This window comes from Eurytemora carolleeae, unplaced genomic scaffold, assembly GCF_000591075.1.
Source record: "Eurytemora carolleeae unplaced genomic scaffold, Eaff_2.0 scaffold22, whole genome shotgun sequence".
In the NCBI taxonomy this organism is placed as follows: domain Eukaryota; kingdom Metazoa; phylum Arthropoda; class Copepoda; order Calanoida; family Temoridae; genus Eurytemora; species Eurytemora carolleeae.
Genome location: NW_019396028.1, coordinates 48424 through 74640, shown reverse-complemented (window position 1 = coordinate 74640; position 26217 = coordinate 48424). Strand labels below are relative to the sequence as shown.

Below are 26217 nucleotides of genomic sequence, written 5' to 3'. Positions count from 1 at the left end.
GTATACAAATAGAAAGTCTAGAATATAAAAACTTGGCTTGTCGGTTCGTCTGTTTTCTTGTAACCGATAAACGTCAAAACGGGACCTCATAACGACCCCAGGAAAGGTTTATGTAAGCTCAGAATTACAAAAATTAGCCTCCAAAAATTATTTTTTGCTATTGTTTTATATTGTACAAAAAGAAGATGCTCACAATTAAAAGTTGAAATAGCAGATAGTCCTAAAAGCACAGTAAATGTTTAAAACAGCATGAGTTAAAACTAAAAAAATGTAAAAATGTTGTAATCATGATACATCTCAAGTGATGAAGAAATATAAAAAAATTTTACTAAAATTATTACGAAAGTTAGAATTTTAATAAAAAAGTTTTCTATCTACTGAGACGGGTCTAGTCTCGTTTTTGATAAACTTGATTGATAAAATTTATGATAAACATGAAAGGGAATTTATTTTATCAAATGCGACAGTTTATCAATTGAACTAGACTCTCCTTCAAATGCATCTTCTTAGTATTTTTAAAGAAATTTAGGCTAATGCAGTAGATGCATCTTAATTCTTTTTTTTCAGCACAAACAAGAAAATAGAAAATGAATCAAGAAATATATATATATATATATATAATGAAATATAATCAATTTGATATTAAGAATGTTTATATACCAATATATACATGTATAATATATTTTAGATGAGTCTCATGTCAAATTCAATTTATATCTATGGCAGTTAATGTAGTTATATAGAAATGATATTTAATGTCCTCATCTCTGAGTTGGTATGATCTATGTGCAAAGGATACTAATATTATTACTCTAGACCAAAGAGTGTTCACGACACATATTAAAAATAGAAAGTGTCGTTGTAAAAGAATATTATAGATAGGAGAGCAATAGCAAAATTCATAGATATAATATTAGTATAGTTAGGACAGCAAAATCATGCGACTGTACATAGGATTTAACTGGGAACGATCACGTTTTTTCATGATAGGTTGCCCTAACCTCTTCCCCTTCCCTACTCTAGTTTTATATAATCTTTAGCTAATAACATCAAAATCATCTTATCTATATATGTTTGCAACCGGATAATTTGGGGCTTGCTAAATTTCTTTATTCGAAAAAATTATTTTTTAAGTCATGTTTTCAAGATTTTAAGATATTTGAGAATGTAGAATTAGTCTCTATTTATTTACTAGAGTAAAGTTTACAACTCTTGTATTATATATTATACATCCTGTTGGTTTTAACATTTTAAAACTTTACAAACCAAAATCGGAAATTTAGATTTCATTCAATACTTTCTGATTTGTATTGTATACTGTGAGGGTAAAGTTACAATATATTTCGCACATTTTCGTTTGCAAAAACCTATCTTTATAAAATAAAGCTCTTTATACATGTTCGCTATAGCAGGCGAAACGGCTGGTCCAAATTGGTTGAAATTTCATGAAATTCCACCGTGCACTAAAGCTAAAATTAGGATTCAATTCCAAGCGCGGGAAAACGGCGGTGAGGAACTATAGACTAATTTATTAAAGCAGGGCAATGTCTGACACGCACTAGAAATAAACCCCTGAAGTGTTGAAATAAATTGAAAATAATAATGAAAAATTAAAAAATTAAATTTTTCGTAAGTGCGAAAATTTCCTGCTAATTACTAAAGGATGCAACCAAGCATGAAATATTGTAGAAAAGACTCCTGATATTAATCTATTATTTAGAAAGATATACTACTTTTTCGTAGACTTGATCATTTAGAAAAGGCATTAGATCCATCCTTTGCTCAGGATCATTAGAGGTTCAGTGGGAGAATATATTTATCATAAGAAGTGATATGATTTATAGAACGAAGTTAATGAGAGAAATCCAACAACTTATTTTCTGTTTTTAGACTATTATCTCTTCTCAATTTTCTATTTTTGACATTGGAAACAAATCAACGGTCAAATCAATAGATTTTTAGTGTTTTTTTTTCTTTCCAAAGCAAACAATGCAAGGCGATGCAAACATCTCTAAAATAATTTAGATCAAATTGTGAACTGAAATCACCAAAATAAATCGAACACAAAAACTCTAAGGATCGATAGATTTTTTCTGCATTCTACCACCCCTCATCTAAATACTTTTAGATATGTACTCAAATAAATATCTTTTTTAAAAGTTGCATAAATTCTGGACTAGGGATGAATCAAGAATAAATTGATTCTAATCTTTAAAAAAAATCAAATTAAGATTTTCTCAAATCTTTAAAATGCTTTTTTTACGATATATTCAGGCGAACGTTTTAATTAAAACTCATACTAGGAAAAATTTCCGTATTAAAGGGACTGTAAACGTGATAAAAAGTGACCATACATGCAAAGATGGCAATGCCCGATTCACAATGCGGTACCTTTAAAAACCTTGTCTAATCCAGTATGAATGACATAACAATATTTAAATTTTATAAACAAATAATTTTCAAATGCGGGTTCTCTACATAAGGTGTCTTGCATATTTCTACTGCAGGATAGCATTTATGAATGATCAGAAACAAACCTAGAAAAACGACAATAACTTCCATATTATTGAACAGAAAAGGGTTTCAAAGGTGCTGTTTTAAATCGGGAATTGCCATCTTTACATGGAGGGTCACTTGAAATTACACTTACAGTCCCTTTAATGAACCCTGATAAAGTGGATTTTAATATGATTTTATATATTTTTACAGGTTGTATAATAATAAAGCAATTTTCAGATGTTGTAAATATTAAAGTATGGTTAAGGTCAGGTGTAGTGTAGAATAAATCATTAATCATTCTCTACTGTCCAGAGTAGGGGGGGGGGGGGGGAAAAAGGGGAGGCGGGAGGGATTATGGAACTTGCTTATTCAAGGGATAAATAATAATTGTTAAAAAAAGGCAAAAATTATAATATGGTATTTGGTAACCATAAATAGTTCAGTTATATGTAAATATGCCGGTTCAACTTTGCCAATACATGCCACCAATATATCCATGATTCATCCAATATAATAAGGAAAATTGACGATATCTTACCCACAGTTTCTCAGATAAAGATTTAAAAGGTAATTTGAGACTTGGACGTGCCACTTTCTTTAATGCAGGGTCACTTGAAATGACGTCAATAGTTCATTGAAATACATTGTTTGAGACTGAACCTGAATTCAAAGTACAGAGAGAAACAGACAACTTTGTAATAAGGAGACTTTTAGACTCAAGGCATGGCTTTAAATAGATCCATGAATACGAGACAAAGCAATTGTGCAGTGTTAATAGAAAAATTTTACATAAAATGTGATTTACTGACTTACTAGTAAAGCTATTTGCTTTGTAAAAACAACAAATTAAATTCATTATTTCTATAATGTCGTCTTTCTTTTCTACAGTTTTCTGGTTATGGCTGTATAAAAGTAGTAAGTTCTATATTTAAAGAAAGGAAAGTGAATGACAGTTAAAGACGGGATCATATTCAAATTGATATGTTTCGGACACATTCATCTCTACTGGGCTCCAGGAGGAAAGGAATTTACATATATGAGGGTAGGTGAACAATAGAACTGGGCAATGTTTCGATAACAAACAAAACTTTTTAAAAGTTAACGATACGAATCGTTAATTTATTATTTAAAAACGGACGGAAAACGTCGTTCAATAAATACTTCTAAGGGGCAAATTCGTTGATTGTTAAGATTAAAATATGCATTTTAGGGACCGAACAAGAAGAAAAAGTTCCGTAAACGAAGAAAGGCGTTTAGAAATTAACGGAAAACTTCGTTTTCGAACGAAAAGAAACGAATTTTAAAGAATTTATTAAAATATGATCGGTATCCGTTACGGGACCGCTGAAGAACGAAAGGATTGAAAAGGTACTAAAGCGCCCAGGCCTAGGAAAGAATTGGCATGTTGGTTGGGTTTAGTGAGAAGAGAAAGGAATAGATTGGACAACGTGTCATTTTTCCAGCTCTGTATTCTCCCTATACTGCATAATTACAATACAAATGAGGGACATTCCCACCAACATACACAGAGAAACAAAATAGAGTTAAACCAGGGACNGGGTGGAGGTAGAAAAGATGGTTAAAAACCTAACAAAACCTAGGGACGGGAGCGGAGGGGCATGTAAAAAAGGTGGTTAAAACTTACAAAAAAATTGTATTAAAAAAAATATTCTTTTTTAAAAAATGGAAAATGTTAGCTTACAGGATCTTACAAGACAAGTTTATTTAAGGTTGGACAACTAGCAAATCCTGACAGTGTGAAGATCTGCTATTCCTAAACGTAAACAAAGGAAAATGTTCTTTTTCTCCAAAAACAGTTCACATCCTATACCCCAGTATAATAATAATATTAGTTCTATGGTAAAAATATCCCCAAATATAAACAAAATATTTGTAATCCCCTCCTCCCTCTTCCCTCACGACACGTATTCAAAATTAATGTTTATGAAGAAAATAATGAAAGTATCTTTGCTGGAACCAAAAAGCTAAGAATAAGGATGTTTTATTATGTTTGATTATGTACTATAATAATACAAGAACATATATACTAACTATCTGAAGTGCCCGGCGTTGCCCGTGAAATTTTGTTTTTCTTAATTTAAAAAAATTTGATTTTTGAAAGAAAAAAGGCGAATTGAGTTTTTGCCACAAAATCAAATTTTCTGATTTTCTAATTATATCTTTGCAACCTGATAGTTTGATATTTTAAACTTAGCTTATTTGATCCAATTGAATTCATAGTTTGACATATCTAAGGTTTACGACATTGGGTTGCAAAGAAATAGGGATATGAAAATCAGAGTTTGTGGCAAAGACTCAATATCTTTGTTTAGCCTATGTTACTCCCCTATGTTACATTTTAAAAATATACAAACAAAGATATATGAGCTCTATGAGCGAAGAGCTTTATCATAAAGAATTGTAGTACACGAACTAGAATATATTATGTACTAATAGTACAAGAACTAGAATATATATGTACTAATAGTACAAGAACTAGGATATATATGTACTAGAAGTACAAGAACTAGGATATATGTATACTAGTATTACAAGAACTAGGGTAGGTATGTACTAGTAGTACAAAAACTATAGAATAAGTATGAACTAGAAGTACAAGAACTATGTATACCAGTGTTTCAAAAGCTAGGAAATATACGTACATATACGTACATCTTATGTACTATAATACAAGAAGCTGGTTATGTACTAAAGTACACAAGCTGGATAAATATAAAATGTCTGAGGTTTGGTTTGTCTAACAACCGGAAAATTGGAAACTAGAAATATAAAGATATCTCTCTATACAGTATACGGTATACAGAGAACATGTTCTTTAATATAAAGATATCTCTCTATACAGTATACGGTATACAGAGAACATGTTCTTTAATATAAAGATATCTCTATATACAGTATACGGTATACAGAGAACAATTTATAGAGAACATCTTCTTTAATAAAAAATAAAATGAGAAAATAGAAAGTGGGGTTAAACCGATTTAATGTAAAACAAAGAGGGAATGAAAGAAAGAAGGAAAAAATAAAGGAAATAAATAGTTTTTGACTAAAACACAAAAAGGGTTTTTTGGATATATTTTTTATTAGGTGATTATTTAGCACAGCCCAGTCTTCACAAGAAAAGATTAATTGTAATTTGGAAAATGTAATTTTGGATAAAAACAGTTTGAAAAAATGTAATTCTGGATATATATAGTTTGAAAAAATGTAGTTCTGGATATATATAGTTTGAAAAAATGTAATTTTGGATATATATAGTTTGAAAAATGCAATTCTGGATATAAATATTTTTGAAAAAATGTAATTCTTGATATATATAGTTTGAAAAAATGTAATTCTGGATATATATAGTTTGAAAAAATGTAATTCTGGATATATATAGTTTGAAAAAATGTAATTCTGGATATATATAGTTTGAAAAAATGTAATTATGGATATATATAGTTTGAAAAAATTTAATTCTGGATATATATAGTTTAAAAAATGTAATTCTGGATATATATAGTTTGAAAAAATGTAATTCTGGATAGATAGTTTGAAAAAATGTAATTCTGGATAGATAGTTTGAAAAAATGTAATTCTGGATATATATAGTTTGAAAAAATGTAATTTAGAAAAAATTTTAATTCAGGAAAATGTAAATTAGGAAAATGTAATTTTTGAAACTTTAATTGAGGAAAATGCAATTTTGGTTAAATGGATAAATAATGTATTATTTAAAAAAATTAATTCTAGAAAAAGGTATTTGGGAAAATGTGAATGGGGCCCATTTTGGAATAGGTTTCGTATTTATCGCCATTCGTATTTTTTTAATTTTAAGATTCTATTCGCCCTCCGGAGGCTAAACTTTTGGTTTTGAATAAGATTCTATTTTAAATACTAAAAATGATAAAAAGAAGTTACGTCAACTTTGTTCACGGGCTTTTGGACTAATTCTTAGTTTGCAATAAAGTTAGAATCCAATTAGATTCTAACATGGAAGCTGTGATGATTATAATAATCATTAATAATTAATAGTTTCGAAAACTTCGAGCTTTTATAACTTTCTGCTTCTTTCCTTGTATTTTTTTCCTATTTATAATATTGTTAATTCGTACTTTAAATATAATTTTCTAGATTTTTTAAAAACTATTTTTGATGTTCATATTTTTATATTTAATCTCTGTTACCTGTCTGAGTGCCCAGGTTTAGACCTTTCACATCCTCGTTTATTCCTCAACATTTTTATTCCGTCTAAACTTTTCTCTTTCCGATACAATTTTTAATTCTTTTCGAAATATTTTTTAGATTTGTATGTTTATGTTCAGCCCGCTGGCTGGCAGGCCATCACCATGGTTCCGGCCGTCCTAGTTGGACGGTTCTTGGAGCTGAACCTTGTAGTGTCGGGTTCCTGGGATCAGGATCATACTTAGGAATCATAGCATTCTCTGGGTTCTATGTAAGTAGTATCCATTCGTGAAAAGGTTTAGTCTAGTGAATGCTTAGCTCCGGATCTACGGTGTATTGACGCATAACTTGATATTTTTTCTCAGGTTCGAATATTTTTTCTCCACATCTGTCTTTACATGAGCACTAATCAACTCACCTAAAAAAATGCAAAATATTTATTTTTAAATAAAATTTCTGATGAGGATAGAAAACTGAAATCTTAATCTTGTAGATTATGCATGCCAACTATGTTTTTCATCCATTTAAATTTATTTTTCTGACCATAATATGTTTTACTTTTTTCATCCGTACTTTTTGTTATTTCAGGTGACCCTAGAGTGGAGGCATTTATTTCAACGGTACATTTAAAACCTTATTGTCTAATCATGGTACATGAGATATCTTGAATTTTCTCTTTAAATATTGATTATTTTCAATTACAATTTCTCTAAAAAAGGAAAATAGAAATGAAGGAAATTGTCAGAGTTCAACACATTTAAATATTGGTTGTTTTCAATTACGATTTCTCGACAAAAGTGACTGATGGATTTATGTTGCATAGAACATGAAGCAAATGGTCAGAATCAGGGAGTAAGGAATAGAAGGGAGATATAACTGACGCGGTTCGCCCTACCATATGATTTTACATGCTTTGCAGACGAGTACTTCATTTGTATATGAAATGTTCAGAATAGGTTATAGGTATACGCAGTAAATGTACATCAGACAAATACTTCTTATACAAATGGAATACTCGTCTGCAAAGCATGTATAATCATATGGTAGGGCGAACCGCGTCAGTTGTATCTCCCTTCTATTCCTTACTCCCTGGTCAGAATTCAACATAATGACAAAAAATGACAAGATCTTCCACAGAATTACAGCTTACCGATGTGAATCGGATATGCTACTCTTAAAAAATAAAAATTAAAAAAGAGGGAAAGGAAAACCTAAGCGTGAAGATGCGCCATGAATTTCTAGATTAAATATAAACCAGAATATCTTTTTACAATTGTACTTGGACATTTGTAAATATGATGATATGAATACAGATATGACAAGAAGAATATATTTGTCCAAGGATAATGTATATTGAATGAGGCCCCTCCTAAACCCATCCTGCTCCTATCTGCAATATCTAAATGCCTGAAATTGGTATCTAGATGACCCCAAGGAGGGCTCAAGAGGCTGGAAGGTTGAAAGGAGTTAATGTCTACTTCAGGCGATTAAATGAAAAGTGTAGGGGGGGGTAAAGGGTCGGGAAATTAGGTAATTTTGTTGAAAGTTTATTAGTTGAGTATATGTCACACAATTAAACTCAAGTAGCTAACTATAACAAGTTTTTATCCAGAAATTTATTAAAATTTGGTTAAAAATCTATCCTGAGACATATCTCTATCCTGGCGTACAATAAGAGTACAGGACGCCTATCTTCTTTCTGTTTCAACTTCTATTTGTGAGCATGAGAGCATTTTCTCTTCGTGATTTTTTTCATGATTTACAAAATTTTACGAAAATTTCGATTTTTAGGGCAATGTTTTATTTCTGATCATCCATAAACCTTACTTGGGGCTCCCTAACAAAATTTTGGCCCGATCGGTTTAGCCGTTTTGGCGTTTTTTGGACACAAACAAACACCCAGAGAAGTGATATATATATATAGATATTTATGTATACGTTGTTCTCAAACTTAAAATATACTGATAATTGGAGTGTCTTTAAAAAATGTGAACTTGCAAATTAATCACAGTATTACTTCCATAAAACTGAAAATATGATCCTGAAAGATATCCTGGATAGTTAAAACTTGAAGAAATATTAGAATGCATGAAAAATTTATTCCTTAAAATATAATTCAAATTTTTACCAAAATAAATGCAAGAAACCAGTTCATTTGTTACAGTGTTAACAATAACACTTTTGACCTAATGTTCCATTTACACTCCAGGAAGTAGTAAAAAAAACAGCTCGTAGAGTTTTACTAATTATATTAAAGATTAATGAAATGGGAAGAACTACTGTTTTAAAAAGCTGATCTTTAGTTCCGAGTAAATTGTTCTGTAAATGCGTTAATTATTAGACACCCTGTACAAAATCCTATACGATGTGTAGAAATGTATACACTATATAAATGACGAGTAGNGGGGTGCATACTGAATATATATTTTCTATTTGAATAATCTGGCTCATTGAACAGTTCTAGGTTCCAGGTTCTAGACTGATTCTAGGTTCCAGGTTCTAAATAGATTCTAGGTTCCAGATTCTATATAGATTCTAGGTTCCGGGTTCTATATATATTCTACGTTCCAGGTTTTATATAGATTCTAGGTTCCAGGCTCTATATTGATTCTAGGTTTCAGGTTCTAAATAAATTCTAGGTTCCAGATACTATATGGATTCTATGTTCCTGGTTCTATGAACTTTATAGATTCTTTGTTTCAGGTTCTATATATATTCTAGTTTCTAGATTCTAGGTTCTATATAAATTCTCTATGGAATGCTTCTAGGTTTTATGTCCTGGTTCAAGGTTTTAGGTTTTAGGTTTAGGGCCCAGGTTTCAGGTTTAAAGCTTTAGGTTCCAGGTTTCAGATTCAAAGTTTCTGGTGACATGTTCCAGGTTCCAGTGTTTAGTTTCCTTGTTTCTTGTTCCAGGTTTTAGTTTATAGGTTCTATTGTTGAAAGTTTAATGATCATGGTTCCAGGTTCAAGATTTCTGGTTCCAAAGATCCTGATTCTGGTTAAACAGGCTAAACAGATCTAGGTGCTAGGTTCCAAGTTCCTGAATTTCTGGCTCCAGGGTTCAGGTTCTATGTTTTCCCAGCTGTAATGAAGAGTTGAGAGCTCGTCATTAGGAAGTGGAATTAGAAGGTTTTAGCATAATTACATTCAGACTAGATCTTTAGTAAACCTGAACACTAGCAACCCGGAACTATCTAGTTTTTAGTAAATTAGAATCACAATTTTAAATAATTTAGTCTCCAACGATAATATTCCGATAACCACAATAACTTTGTTGAAAGCAAAAGTATTTGTAGATTATTCTAATAAAAGATCTAGCAACCTTGAAGAGAATATTTTTTACCGAGAAGTTTATTTTTTCAACGAAATTATCGATAATGACAGATTTTCTAAAGCTAAATAATACACTAATTCCCTTTCTTCCATGCTCCCCCCTTATACTTGTCCCCATTTTCCCTTCCCCTAACACCTGCCTCCCCCTTACCCTTGCCCCCCTTCCTTAGGATTTATTTTTGTTTAAAGGGTGAGAAAGTGAAAGGAAAGAACGAGTAGATTAATGTGAGGGAACGAAGGAAGGATAGTAGATTAATTTGAGGGAAGGAAGGAGAGTAGATTAATGTGAGGGAAAGAAGGTGAGTAGATTAATGTGAGAGAAGGACGGAGATTAGATTAATTTGAGGGAAGGAAGGAGAGTAGATTAATGTGAGGGAAGGAAGGAGAGTAGATTAGATTAATGTGAGGGAAGGAAGGAAGGAGATTAGATTAATGTGAGGGAAGGAAAGAAGGAGATTAGATTAATGTGAGGGAAGGAAGGAGAGTAGATTAGATTAATGTGAGGGGGTAAGAAAAGATTTGAACTATTTCAGAATTTCTAAATTCTAGTCTGAACTAATCACTCCTTTGTTTATCAGTGAGAAAGGTATTCGTGGAAAAGTATTTTAATCCCATTAAACGTTAAGTAACATTTGTTTTCTTCAGGCTTAAAGGATTTGTGAAATGAAATGTTAAAATGCGCGAAGAGTTATAACAGCAGAATTTTTTGCGGGGAATATTGCACAGAATTGGTTAAAGTATATTTGCAAACATTAATCCCACAACAATGCACACATGCAAATAAACAAAATATATGATAAAGGTCCGGCGGAAGGGGTTGGGGTGCTTTTAAAATTCAATTTTTTTTTGCGTAAAGTTATTAAAAAAACAAGAAAATATTATAAAAAATAATAGAAACTCTAACCTCATTTAATAATCTTTAAAAAAACCCTGTTACAGTAAACATTATTTTTATTATTTTATTATTATCATTATTATATCTGCAAATACTGAATAATATATTAAGTAAACAAACAAATACTTACACACATTACATCGTACTCTACTAATCTTAAACCTTTTACATTTTTCCAGTTTTAAGCAGTCTATTTTTAAATTACATAGTTAACAATTAAACCCTTTGTTTTCAACTTTTTTCATAATAAAGTTTTTATTTTGTTTTCATGTTTTTGACAGGAATTCTTCTATTAGCTGGTATTACTATAATTAAAGTACAGAATATGGAACATATATTTCCCCAGTTTTTACATAATAAGTAAGAAATCTTATAACAGTTTTCTTAAAAAACATAAAAGAATTTTTTTTCTTTTCAAATGTTGATCTTCATTACACCAATTATTGGAAAAGCAGTTTAAAAGTCGAAGAACGATATTTGTGATCTGTAAATTGGCCAGTTTACATTTTCAACTTTTTGCTGAAATATTTCAAATTCCGTGAAATTTCCTGATAAAAGAAACTAAAGAGCTGCTAACTTCTAATATTTTGATAACATTTTTTCATTTTAGATTTATCAAAAAAAAAATTATTCATGACCTTCGTAAAGAGCCTGCAACTTCTGAAATCAATTGAACCCCCATTTTCATAATGTTGTCACCAACCTTCAATGTGAGTACGAAATCCTTACAAGAATAAAAAAACCAGAAAGAAATTTGTGTGCTCTTTCTTTTTGTAATTATATTATTACATTGAAAAAATTACACAAGAGAAGAAAAAAATATTCAAATACAAAAAAAAAACTATATATCTGAACAACTAAAAAACATTAAAAACCTTAAAGTACAATGAAGGTAAAAGCAAGTTACAATACAATACAATACAATACAATGCAATACAATACAAAATAATATAATACAATACAAAACAATACAATACAATACAATGCAATACAATACAATACAATGCAATGCAATACAATACAATAAAATACAATACAATACAATACAATACAATACAATACAATACAATACAATACAATACAATACAATAAAATACAATACAATACAATAAAATACAGTGAAATACAATACAATACAATACAATACAATACAATACAATACAATGCAATACAATACAATAAAATACAATACAATACAATACAATACAATATAATACAGTGAAATACAATACAATACAATACAATATAATACAGTGAAATACAATACAATGCAATACAATACAATAAAATACAATACAATACAATACAATACAATATAATACAGTGAAATACAATACAATACAATACAATACAATACAATACAATAAAATAAAATACAATACAATGCAATACAATACAATACAATACAATACAATACAATACAATACAATACAATACAATACAATACAGTGAAATACAATACAATACAATAAAATACAATACAATACAATACAATACAATACAATACAATACAATACAATACAATACAATAAAGTGCAATATAATACAGTACAATACAATACAATACAATACAATACAATACAGTGAAATACAATACAATACAATACAATATAATACAATAAAACGAAAAAGAGATTAAATACAAGTGGAAAAATATACAACTATAAAATCTAAAAAATTTACGTGCAAATAAATTAAACACAACGAACCCAAAAATGACATCAAATTGAAGGAGAAGAAAAAGAATATATTTCTAGAAACCTGGAGCTAATTATTGTTGGAAGTGTAAAAGTTTTAATTCCTGGTGAACCTTTCAATAAGTTTGTATTAAATCAACTTCTAAGAAAAAGCTCTTTCTTTTGGATCAAAGATAATTTACTTGGGATTGCAAACTCATTGGACAGATTACAGGTCACAGGGATACCTTAGTTTTAGCGGATATTATCCAATGTATCAAAATGGTTCCAATGTATCCAATGTATCAAAATGGTTCCAATGTAAACCGTGTATCAAAATGGTTCCAATGTATACAATGTATCAAAATGGTTCCAATGTATACAATATATCAAAAATGGTTCCAATGTATACAATGTATCAAAATGGTTCCAATGTATACAATGTATCAAAATGGTTCCAATGTATACAATGTATCAAAATGGTTCCAATATATACAATGTATCAAAATGGTTCCAATGTATCAAAATGGTTCCAATGTATCAAAATGGTTCCAATGTATTAAAATGGTTCCAATGTATACAATGTATCCGTTGTCTTGCCGGATATTTTCCCCGACTGAATCTTGGAACAAAAGACAAGAATCCGTTGACAATGGATTCATTTTCATTTTCTTTATTTCCAACAAAATATAGCTGTATATAGATATATTCATATTTATGCATACAAGATTCAATGTTACATATTATAATATGATTATACCAAAGTTTAATATTATTCTGAATATTACGATTATAAATGAGTCCCCCGAGCACAATTATTAGGTCTATTAATTAATTTAATTATGCTTAATAACACCAAAGGTTTGCAAGATTGAATTCTTACATGACACTTTTTAGTAGAACTAGACACATCCCATATTCAAACATCACAACAACACGACATCATGAAATGCTTAAAGGCTGATATTTAGACATCTGATATGCTGACAATCTGTCAACCTGATATGCTGACAATCTTACATCCTAATATACTGATAACTTGACATCCAAATATGCTGACAATCTGTCAACCTGATATGCTGACATTCCTACATCCTATTATGCTGATAACCTGACATCCAAATATGCTAACAATCTGTAAACCTGATAGGCTGACATTCCTACATCCTATTATGCTGATAACCTGACATCCAAATATGCTAACAATCTGTAAACCTGATATGCTGACATTCCTACATCCTATTATGCTGATAAACTGACATCCAAATATGCTAACAATCTGTAAACCTGATATGCTGACAATCGTACATCTTAATATGCAAATAACCTGACATCCTAATATGCTGAAAATTTACATTCTGATATGCTGACAACCTGACATCCTGTTATGCTAACAACCTGACAACATTATATCCTTTGATCCGACAAGCTGACATCCTAAAATATATTCCTCCAGACCCCCCTTCGTCCTGACATACAAGCATAGATTTTCAAATTCTCTGACAACAGATCTTTGCAGGCAAATGGAGAGATTTTAAGATTAGTTTACGCGTCCACACACTCTCATCTAATCTCGGTATTTTAAGACAATTTAATCCTTAAACTTTATTTATATTTTGGTATTTTCCCCTGAACTACTCTAATGTTTATGTCGAAAGGAAAAACTAAACACTTCACATGTTCCCCAGAAGCTGTGTAATAAAACTGAAAGTAGAGAATTTCAAAATCTAACTGTGTATTTTATACTGTCCGCGGTCATAGTTTAGCTAGTCGGTCGGTTCCAAGGTTCAAAACTGAAAGTTTATTTTGTTTTATGTTTTTAGTTGATTGTAGCAGAGTGCACCTGCATTTTCACAGGAGTTGAGTCAAAATTATATTCTTTCATTCAAACCTTTGTGTACATTAGGGTTTGTGTTTTTTTGCAAATCATTTTCATCAGCGGCTTTAGAACCCTTCTATACGTCACTTTCTCTGCTAAACAATTCCTAAGTTAATGTACTGCAGATCACTGCAGTACGTACCGAAAGCTTATCTGGTCAACGTTTCCTGAAATAATTAGTTGCATGCCATATCAGTGGTGTAGTTTTTTCATTATTATTTTAATTTAACTTACCGTTAAATTATGTAAACAGAGTCTGAATTTAATAAATTTGAGTGGCGTCTTAAATCCCCCAAAACCGGTTTCAATTAAGGGCCGTCTTAAATATTGAAACATTCAATACGATTTTAAATGGAACCAACCATATTTGAGCCGCGGCTTAAATTCTTTAAATTCGGCCTCAGGGTTTCAAAACAGAACCCCGTTTAAAGTTTGAAGAGTGGGAAAATGTATGATGTACAACTATGTACAATGTATAACTATGGTGTATACATAGTTAGGTTGGAGAATTCTAAAATCCAAGTTTGGGAAAAGTGTTAAATTTTGCGGAGGTTTAAGTTGAGTTATCTATCTATCTATTTTATTTACAATATCCGTATTGGGGGAATATCTGTTAGCCCTGGGTAATATACTAACATATACTCAAATCCTTAAATATATTCAGCTTGTTTAAACACTATGCTGTCTACTGTCTAGAGTTCAACATAATTATCAGAAAAAGTTAATTCTTAAAAGAAAACATATTCTTATTTACAACAACAGTCGATGGAACTGTTAATTTTCTATATATTAAATAATTTTTTTTAAATTCAAGAAAATGCCACCAGGTTTGCTACTCAAAAGGGGGTAAAAAGCAAAAAATGTAATGTAAAAGAAACCAAGTGTGCTTAAAAGGACTATATGATTACCTTCCTCAAACTCTGAACTTAAATCCTTATATCTTTGCTATCTGATGTCGTGAACCTTTGATATTTTAAACTATCAATTCTGATAAATCAAATATAAAGTTTGAAATATGGATCACTAGGTTTCAAAGTTGATTAGAATATAAAACTTGTGTCCAACGTTCAATCCCTTCATTTGAAATTTCAAATAATTTGTTAAATGTTGAACTTTTAGGTTTGATGTGCAAGCTATATATCTCTATTAGATGTTCTGGCTTCTATTTAATCCTATTAAACCCGGAATTAACTGGAAGGATTAATATCAATCTTAGTAAAATATAAACCTTCCTATTAGTTATCTACACTCTAAGGTTTCATCATAAAGCTTATAATTTCAGAATTAATTGAAAGATGTCTTTTACCTCTTAAAGAAAGCAGGCTCAAACTCTAATGTTCTACTTCCTTAATCTTTGCAAGCCGATAGTTTAAATTATAATACTTCAAACTTTGACTATATGGTCTACCTAGTTAAAAGTAAAAACTCTACACCATCAGGATGCGAAAATTTAAGGACTTTAACAGAGTTCCTTGTAAAAAAAATCTTTTTTAAAATATATGATTTTCTGCAACTTTTTACAATTTCTTGCATTTAAAGGGATTTAATCGTAGTTTTAAAAACCCTTTATTTAAAGAGAGGCATTGCTTATTCACAACTGTACCCTTGAAACTTTAATCTAATAAATAAAATGCAAAATTACATTGTTTTCTGGCTTGATAACTGCTGAATTCCGATAATTGCTCCATTGTTTCTAAAAGAAGATATGCGGATAAACCACAAAAAAACACAAACATAAATATTTAATTCAGATTTGTTCAGATTTGGTTGGTCACTTGAAATTATGTTTCTACTGTCCTTTGAAGAATATGAAAATAAACACACTAAAACCAGCTTACCATGAAAATAGTTAGTTCACTAATCAACCTATCTCTTCTATAACTAAGATTTTTAACTAAAAATATAAAAACGAAAATAACTATTCCATAATCAGCCCAATCTGTACTTTTCTCCTTTTCTCATTCTGTAAACTAATCATCTCCCTTTCCTTTCCAATCTCCCCCCCCTCTCCTCCTTCCCCCCTCCTAACCTTCCATCTAAGAAACCCAACCCTGTCCTATTTTCTAATTACAAATCATGTATAAGGAGGGAGTCGGAGTCCAGGAAACTACTTTTACAAAATAAAGAAATCCTCTCCTCGCTATTCCATTTTTTAGGTTTTAGTAAATGGAGTGTAGACGGAATTTTATGGGAGCCCTCGATTTAAGCTTTGCGTGCCCAATTTACAAAGGTACCTGTGCCACCTTCTATAAGTAACAATAAAAAATAGATCTTCGTTTTTCTATCTTAGGTGTTAAATGTTCATTCATATCAATTATTCCTTTTCATTCTCTTCAGCATTCCTTTGCAAATACGGTTGAAAATCCTCGAATTTTAGTTGTTTTTTTTTTGACGAAGATACCGTTTGAAGTCAGGACGAATTTCTTGAGGTTACGTCGAAAGTCCCTTTATATTATGTTTCAACCTTATGTCTATCTTCTGTTTTTTGGTACAGCGTTTCCTAATAAACACGGGAAATAAAGAATAATTTTGATATTGACTTTGTAAATGATATTTGATTTAGTATGGTATTGGTGATGCCTAATAGGATAGTAAAATGAGAAAATTCCTGTAAGTAAACAAGGTAAAACTTTGTCCCTCTTCACTGTTTATCTTGGAGAAATAGTTCTATTTCGTTGAAAACCAAATCCACCTTTTACCGTTTACATTAAATAAACTTCAGCAAACATAACTTGACATAACAATGTTGATTTGAACAAAAACGATCCCAAAGTCGTTATTTAATTCCCATGTTTATTTGGACACCCTGTATTTTTATTTCAGTTTTCCTTGAAACTAATGTTCTTATTTTGATTCGAATAAGTCCTCTACCGTCAAGAAATTCAAGAATGAAACCATAAAAGAAGAACAGTAAATACATTTATGAATATGTTTTATCAATCTACAGAAATATTTGTCAAAACTAGTCAATAAGATCAGATATAAGTTTATTCCAATATGTTTTTGTTGGGAAATTAATGAGATTTAAATTAATAGAAATCAACGAAATTGATTTACAAGTTGACAAATTTTCTAAAAGTAGTTTTTCAAGTTCTCAACATCTGAGAAATTGCTTAGGACAGTTTGTATTACTAATATAGTTTGTTGTGTTTGTTTGTCTCCTTTCCATTTCTCCAGCTGTCGTTATCTTTCATAATTGATGGGATTCGTCGTCTACACATGTAAACTTCACCAAGGCTTCACAACACAAACATTTTTTTCAAATTTTCCAAATTCTTGTCATTTTTCTCCAGTCGATTGGCTCTACCTGTATTAAGCAGGGGGACATTACTAACTATTTTAATAAAACAAATTCAATATTATGTTTATAATTATCTATTCTACATAGCTACTAGCTTTTGAACGTTACTGCAACCATCTTTTCTTCATGCCATTTTTTATTACGACCAACCATCTAATCAAAAAAATGTTGGGCCGAATAAGTTCAGTCGTTTTGACGTTTATTTGCCACAAAGAAACAAACAACCACCCAAACAGGGAAAGGGAGAAGGGTTTCGTGTTACTTAGATATTGTAATTGTAATGAGTACACATGTATGTATTTGTATATATATATATATATATATATTCCTATATATATTATATATAGAGATTAGGGAAAACAGAACCAATAAGCAGAAAAAAGAAAATAGAAAAGGAAAGTACAGAAGATAAACGAAACGAAACGAAAAAGAAATTAGAACAGAAAAAGCAAAAAAAAGAAGAGAGGAGAAAAATTAGAGAAAAAAAGAGGAGAGAAAAAGTAGAGAAAAGTAATGAAAAGAAGAAGGGAGAAAAAGTAGAGAACAGAAAAGTAGAGAAAAGAAGAGGAGAGAAAAGTAGAGAATAGAAGAGAAGAGAAAAGTAGAGAAAAGAAGAGGAGAGAAAAGTAGAGAAAGAAGAGGAGAGAAAAGTAGAGAAAAGTAGAGGAGAAAAAGTAGAGAAAAGTAAAGAAAAGAAGAGGAGAGAAAAGTAGAGAAAAGAAGAAGAGAGAAAAGTAGAGAAAAGAAGAGAAGAGAAAAGTAGAGAAAAAGAAAGATTGAGAAAAGAAGAGAATAGAAGAGGAGAGAAAAGTAGAGAAAAGAAGAAGAGAGAAAAGTAGAGAAAAAAGAGAAGAGAAAAGTAGAGAAAAGAAGAAGAGAGAAAAGTAGAGAAAATGCTTACAGTCCCTTTACAGAGTTGCATGAATTATGCTTACAGTCCCTTTACAGAGTTGCATGAATTAAGCTTACAGTCCCTTTACAGAGTTGAATGCAGATTCACAACAATCAGAAAGTTTTGTCGTTTTTCGTTCTTTTACAGTTCTTTTGTCTCTACTTCACAATCTGATCACTTTTGAATAGAACCAACAATATCAAAGATCTGTAATAAATTGGCAAAGCAAGTGTTTTGCTAGTAAATTTAATTTGAGTATTATATAGAAGAAAAATTCATTAAAAAATATATCTTCCCTCCGACTGTATTTCGACTTATTCTTAGAATTCGTAGGAAGCATTCGATTCGAAAATTTGGTCCAACAATTTGGATTGAATTTTTTATCAGCATTGCACTTAACTTTTCTTGAAACAAATAACAATAGAATTTTTAACTATTACAAGAATTTTGTGGGAAAAAAACATTGGCAAAAAAAGTTTGACAACAAAATTTTAAAATGATTTTAATCTCCTGGAAAGGTTACCATTTGGAAGACGATACCTAGCCGCTTAAAACAAGACCCACAAGAATGAGATAGAACGGATAAGGGGCATTGTACTTTGAATCTACACGTGTGATATTGATATCAACTCATGTTCTGAACCCTCTAGTAATAAGGTATTAGAAATATATATACTGGAAGTTACTTTATGCGTTTCATTAGAGTTTGACATCACGTCCTCTATAACCACCCATTTTTCTCAATTCTGGGGCACCCTGTATAATGTTTATGTGGTCAATACATTAGTGCATTCAGTAAACATACAGACTGAAGGAAAAAGTAAATTTTTGCACTGACAACCTTAAACACAGTTTTTTCCAGCAATATAAACATGTCACTTATATAGGCGAGGATGGATCTTCTTTAACTAGAAAATATCTGAGAACTAATCTCTCATCGCTTCACTTTACTCAGATAACAGAGACGATAACAAGATCCGTAGAGATCATAGAGATCCTAGAGGTTTCAGATATCATAGAGAACAGAGAGATCATAGAGATTTTAGAGATACAAGAAATCATAGATTTTAGTGACTCGATCCCAGAGATGTTGGAAAAGTAATTTTAATTATTTTAAAGATCATATAGATAGAGATTATAAAGATCGCATAGATCACAGAAGTTACGGAGCTCATGGTGATTAAAGTGATTTTAGAGATATTTTAGAGATCTTAAAAATCATAAATATTTTAGAGTTATTGATCATAGAGAATTTGGAGATCTTACCGTCATAGAGATCATATCAATCAAAGCGATCCCAGAGATAACAGAGATCGTTAATATCATAGATAAAATTAGATATATGAAACGAGTTCATAGAGATCTTGGGAATAACATAGTTACAACCCGACAAGAATATCTAGACAAGAATATCTAGACAAGAATATCTAGACAAGAATATCTAGACAAGAATATCTAGACAAGACAAGAATATCTAGACAAGAATATCTAGACAAGAATATCTAGACAAGAATATCTAGACAAGAATATCTAGACAATTTTCCAATAAATAATAGTTTTTAGCTTAAGATTGAGAGCTTACACGTCTAAAGGTGGATACGTGGATGGAATATATCCGGGTATACAACAGTGTACAGTGTTAACCTGCTGCGTTCAACCATGTGTGTACACACAGGGTTGAACCACATCTCATTGGACTTTTCTATAATGTTTACTTTAGTATATATAATAAATGGAAAATCCATAATCTGTTTTTTATAATTCTATGTTTTGTAATGCGCAATCCAGAAATTTATGCAATGATAAACATTTCACATATAAAAAACCAAGAAATGTACACCAAGAACACCCATAAAACAGGGTTACCCAATAAGGATGAGCCTTCTGAAACGATTTCACGGAATGCATACTAAAATAAATTGCACATTAAATTAAAATCTGAATATGGTTTATTCATGGGGGATGATAGTTCTCTACCTGAATGCTCAGCTAGCTATACTTTACACTTACAACTGTTTACTAATATTGATATACTATAGGATAGGCCAGAATCTACTTATAATACACAAATATGCAGTACGCTCTCGGTATAGTTGATGGCCTATACAATTAGTAAAGGATTAGCTTACATCATCACTCTATACACTATAACCTCGTTGGTTTTAAGTCATACTCTTCTTATTAAAGGGTAATCGACAGTTTGTGTGCGTAAAATCAAAAAAAGAGAAGCTACGAGACAGATTTTTAAGATTTAATTTGTGATTAAGCCGTTGAGAGTATGGAACCTGTGCTAAAGATTAAGCCCTGATCTTAAACATTTAAAATGTTCAAACTTTGTGTATTTATCAAGTTTAGAACCAAGACTCTATGGGTAAACAAATATGTTTGAGCTACATGTCCTAGGGCTTAACATTCAAATATATTCGGGTTTTACAGAAAATTCTTAATTCAAAATGGTAACTACTCAAAAGTTTTTTTCTGTCGCAAAATAACATAAATTTCCTTTCGAAAAAAAATATGTCACAAAAGTTTTGCACAAATGCATCTGTATGTTTTCAATTTTGACAAGAAAATGTGGAGAAAGTTTCTTTGATGTTTATTTTCCGTGTAAGAAAAGTAATGTCGAATATTTAACTTATTCCTCTTTTAACTAATTATTTTGGAATGAGGAATGTTGTGCATTGATTAGAGTCTAGAAGGTCATCTTAGATTCACCAATTTAGAAAAGATTTAACAGTTTAAAGAGACTGTAAGTGTAATTTTAAGTGACCCTCCATAAAAAGATGGCAATGCCCGATTAACAACGGAACCCTTAAAGCTTTGCTAGATCAAGCGTGGATTAGATATTAATGTTTAAAATTTTCTTCTTAAACTTCTATTTCTTCCTACTGTAATCAACACCATCCCTCCTCTCCTATTTTATTTCTCCCTACTACTATAATGAACGTGTGTTTATGTACACGGAATGGCACTCGGAGAATAAACATTTTAAATTAAACTTAATACTACTTTTGTTGCCAATAACCAGTGTAATTTAGAAAAGAAAAAAAACTTGGTTGAATCTATATATATATATATATATATACTTTGCTTGTCTGTCTGTTTGTTTGTTTGTCTCCAATAAACTTTGAAACGGCTAAACCGATCGAACACATGACCCCAGGGAAGGTTTATGGATAATCAAAATTTCAAAAATTAGCCTCCAACAAAATTCGAAGTTTATTAAATTTTGAAAATCCACGACATTTTCTCTAAAAAATCCGTTTGTTTTTGTTTTAAATGAATACAAAGAGAAAATGTTCACAATTAAAAAAAAAGATAGGCGCGAAGCGCCCTGAAAGCTTAGTATAGTATACTTTTAGATAACGTCGCATTTACATATTTAGATATTATATATATACTGATCTCTGCTTCTCTGATTGTTTGTATGTCCGATCATAACAAACAAACCCATTGCCGATTTGCCTCAAATTTTGATTAGGGAACTCTTTAGAACCACATAAATTTTCTTTTAAATTTTTCAATTGAGCTGGTTGACTTTTACAGGGAAAACTTTCCAGGCAAATCTGGGTTTCCAAGATATTTTTTATAAAAAAAATAACAGAAACATCAGATGGAAACAAAATATTATCGTTATCTTTAATAAATTAGATTTTTTATCCTATAACCCCTCAAAGAACGTATTTTTATCAGAGGAAAGTTAGCGACTTTCTAAATATTTTAAACTAAAAATGTTATCTTTCTAATGATTTTAATGCTAACACAAATTCTTTGAAAAAATAATTGTGACAAGAAAGTGTGTTGACAATTCATTTAAAGTTTTAAAACTAAATATATTAGGAAAGATTTGGAGAAGACGTATTTTTAAATAGGAAGTTAAAAATTGCAAGAACCAAGGCAGCATAAAAAAGGAACCCGGACAAATAAAAATTGGTGTTTAGAGAAATGCCCTAGTGCAATTGCAATCTATATTTTTCAGACAAAAACCTTAATTTATATAATAATTCTAAATTTTTGTATCATTAGTATTGTCAAATTGGTTGGTCTTTGGAGTTGTAATTATATAATTTATCACATTAAGTTTGGGGGATGACACACATGTTATACTTTAAATCATGAGTTCTATTTTTTCTAAGATAAAATTGTGACTTTTAACCCGTATACAAGTCTGTATTGTATGAGTTGTATGTTGAAGGACTTTCTATAATTTATCCTGGTACTTGTGTTTTCAAGATGCTGACACACTATACTCTAGGTCCAGTCAGGAGTAGGGCCGTTTTAGTCTTCAGTATCAACCAGGAGTAGGACTGCAGTTTTATTATCCAAGATCAAACAGGAGTAGTATAGGATTAGTCTGCATGATAGTCAGGAGTAGCTAGGACACAGGATTAGCCTCCAGGATTTCTCAGGAGTAGGACAGTTTTAGAATCCAGGATCAACCAGGAGTAGGACAGGATAAGTCTCCAGGATTAATCAGGAGTAGGACAGGATAAGTTTCCAGGATTAACCGGGAGTAGGACAGGAGTCTCCAGGATTATTCAGGAGTAGGACATGATAAGTCACCAGGATTAATCAGGAGTAGGACAGAATTAGTCTGCAGGATTAATCAGGAGTAGGACAGGTCTCCAGGATAAAGCAGGAGTAGGACAGGATAAGTCTCCAGGATGAATCAGGAGTAGGACAGGTTTAAACTTCAGATTAGGACAGGTTTAATTTAAAAAGCGTCCGTCAAAACGTTTGTATTTCGTAAATTTTTTTTTGTCAATACTCTTTAAATGAAATGGGGTGTTAGAGAAACCGGTTTAAATCCCTGCAATCGTTTAATCCTTTATTTAATGTTTTCAGTAGCAAAGTGTGCAGTGGATAGAATATAACAAACAAACTGTAAACTGTAGACAAACAGCTTACTTTCACTAAATTAAATAAAAATTAGATTGATAATTTACAATATTAACAAATTATTTCATGAAATAATTTATATCACTTTCTAGATTTTTTATTTTAAGATTTTAAATTATCACGGATTTCATGCTACGGACCAAAAACAAAATTCGTTGATTAAAGCTTGTAACTTAATGTCCTCGAAAATTGTGAATGTCAGAAATGCTGTTTTCGTTCAATATTGTACTGTCCCAGCAATATTTACATAGAACTGTAGGTACACTGTACGTATGGAGACTGTACAGTGTACATATAATTGGCCTTGATTTCAGATGAATGATAGTTGATCGCACATTATTACTTTGATCGGATTTCAGAGAGTATTTCATCACAATTTTTAGAATTTAGAAAGATTTCCAGTTGAAAATCGCTATGAATCCCTTTAATTTAGTATCCTTTAACCATGCAAGGAAATTGGCAATAAAAATAAATATATTGGAAAATCTGCAGAAGTTGAGGCAAGGTGCAAACTTCAATAGTTTGAAGAAACATGGCGGACTCAATATCAAGTTAAATACAACAGAAATCATATTTTCTAAGCAATAAGGAAAACTACATTTTAAGTTAATACAGGCCTTGAAAGCCTTTCCCTCACGTATTATATCAGGAAAACATATTTTTCCAAGTTGGAGAAATATCAAGACGAAAAACATTTCTCGACAAAATATTCACAAAAAGACGTCTGAAGTTGCAGACATTTTTATTATATATTGAAATCTCATTTCCAATTGTGTTCCTACATATTTCAATCATAATCTAAATATTGTCTGTATTAAAATGTTTTAAAACGGCATGGGTAATTTCCTAGGGAACGCTAATTGGACCCTCCCCCAATCCGCCGCCTCTCCTAGCCGCAGCCCTCAGCCCCCAGGCCTTTCCTAGCCGCAGCGCTCGGTCCAGAAAATACCTGAACCTAATCTCACCTAACCACGAAATAATACTAAATAAACTTTATTAATTTTATTGAAAAAATTGTTGAAATCGAAGTCATGCACAAAATTGATAGAAGGGGGGGGGGGTCGAAAAGCGTTCTCTATGACAAACCTACGACATGTTGTATTTTTTGTATCAGCAGCACAATGCGATTCAGATAAAAGTGCCATTTTAACAATTTATAAACTACTGATAAAATCTACGCTCAGAACTTCTAGAAAAAAATATTTTTATGTTATTTATAATAACTGTAATGCGAAATAGCATTGTAAACAATCTTATCCTACAGAATTTACTTTTATTTATTAGAATGTTGACTTACATTTGTGCTAGTTTCTCCGTACTGCAGCCTAAATCCGTCCTAGAGCAAATTTCTCCATACCGGAAGAAGATTTTCGTTCTGGCACTAGATTTTCAGTCTTGGATATTCGTTATCTCCGTCCTGAAACTATTTTCTTTTTTCCTTTCGTCCTGGTTGGGATTCCCTCTAAATTACTCACAAATGACTAGTCACAGATAAACGACTACTGGGAGATGTAATGTTGTTTAGATCAGATATAACTTTTTACCACAACATCTCATCTTATTTTACAACTCAATTTGGAAAGAAAAAATATGTTTTCGTCTAAAATTTCACAATGGGCATTCCCAAGGGGTGTTCACAGAGTCGGTATTCCCTGTCACCAAGGCCTAACCCTTATCATTTTCAACGGTTAAGGTTCGAATATATGGCCGTACAAGTACGTAAGTTTACTTGTGACTGGCACTAAGAACTAGAGGCTGCTGCAGCCTCATCCAGCTGAACTTTCGACGCGGCACGACGTTCAAAGCCATTTCAGGCCGACAATCCCAGCACGGACGACCAGCTGAGTGTCCCGGTCCGGCTGTACGGACGACGGTTCGGGAGGAGGACTACGAGGGTTGGCCCAGCCCGGTGGAGGCCGGGGGATAAGTCTGAAGATCCAACATATTTGCAAGAGGCCGCTGGGTTTATATTCTCGTGTAACATTGAGATGATGATATTCAAATAGGCTGCAGGCTCCGTAGTGTGTAGTGTATCGATTCTGATATATTATCAAGGGATCATTGATCTTATATAATATATCATGATGGTCTTTATGATAAAAAATATCGTTAGAACATGCGTGGAAGTATACATTACACAAAATCAAGTATGAAAAAAATTCGATAAACTGAAGTATACTGTTAAAAAGAAGATTGTACCGAGCGTTGGGGCGCAGTTGACGTCTTCAAATTTTCAAAAATCCCAAAATTATATTTTGAGCCAGTGACATATTATAACAATCATTTGCATATTCAAAGAGAACGGTCACGAAAATATACCGCATAGCAGGATACAACTAGGACAGGACGGATTAGATGGATGGGATCGATGGGATGAATAGGATCGATGGATTAGGATGGATAGGATGGATAGTATGGATAGGATGGATTGGATGGATTGGATGGATTGGATGGATTGGATGGATTGGATGGATTGGATGGATAGGATGGATGGATCGATAGGATAGATAGGATGGATTGGATGGATAGGATGGATAGGATCGATGGATAGCATGGAAAGGATGGATAGGATGGATTGGGTGGATAGGATGGATAGGATGGATAGGATGGATAGGATGGATAGGATGGATAGGATGGGTAGGATGGATAGGATAG

At 31.4% G+C, this 26217-nt stretch overlaps 1 protein-coding gene across 3 annotated transcripts in view; it reads right to left on the bottom strand.

The window, feature by feature from the left end:
* The window catches only part of LOC111718432 (uncharacterized), a 58464-nt gene extending 33168 nt beyond the window's left edge, over positions 1-25296 (bottom strand). For 2 of the 3 annotated variants that reach the window (XM_023494018.1, XM_023494043.1), the window contains exons 1-2: positions 24860-25296; positions 6690-7105 (exon numbers count right to left, since the gene is read on the bottom strand). In XM_023494018.1, the coding sequence (XP_023349786.1) occupies positions 6690-6742 (53 nt within the window). In that variant the 5' untranslated portion in view covers positions 6743-7105; positions 24860-25296. Of the gene's footprint in view, positions 1-6689; positions 7106-16112; positions 16134-24859 lie in introns of those variants that run through there. The other variant, XM_023494026.1, reaches the window with a different exon arrangement.
* Between the last annotated feature and the right edge of the window lie 921 nt (positions 25297-26217).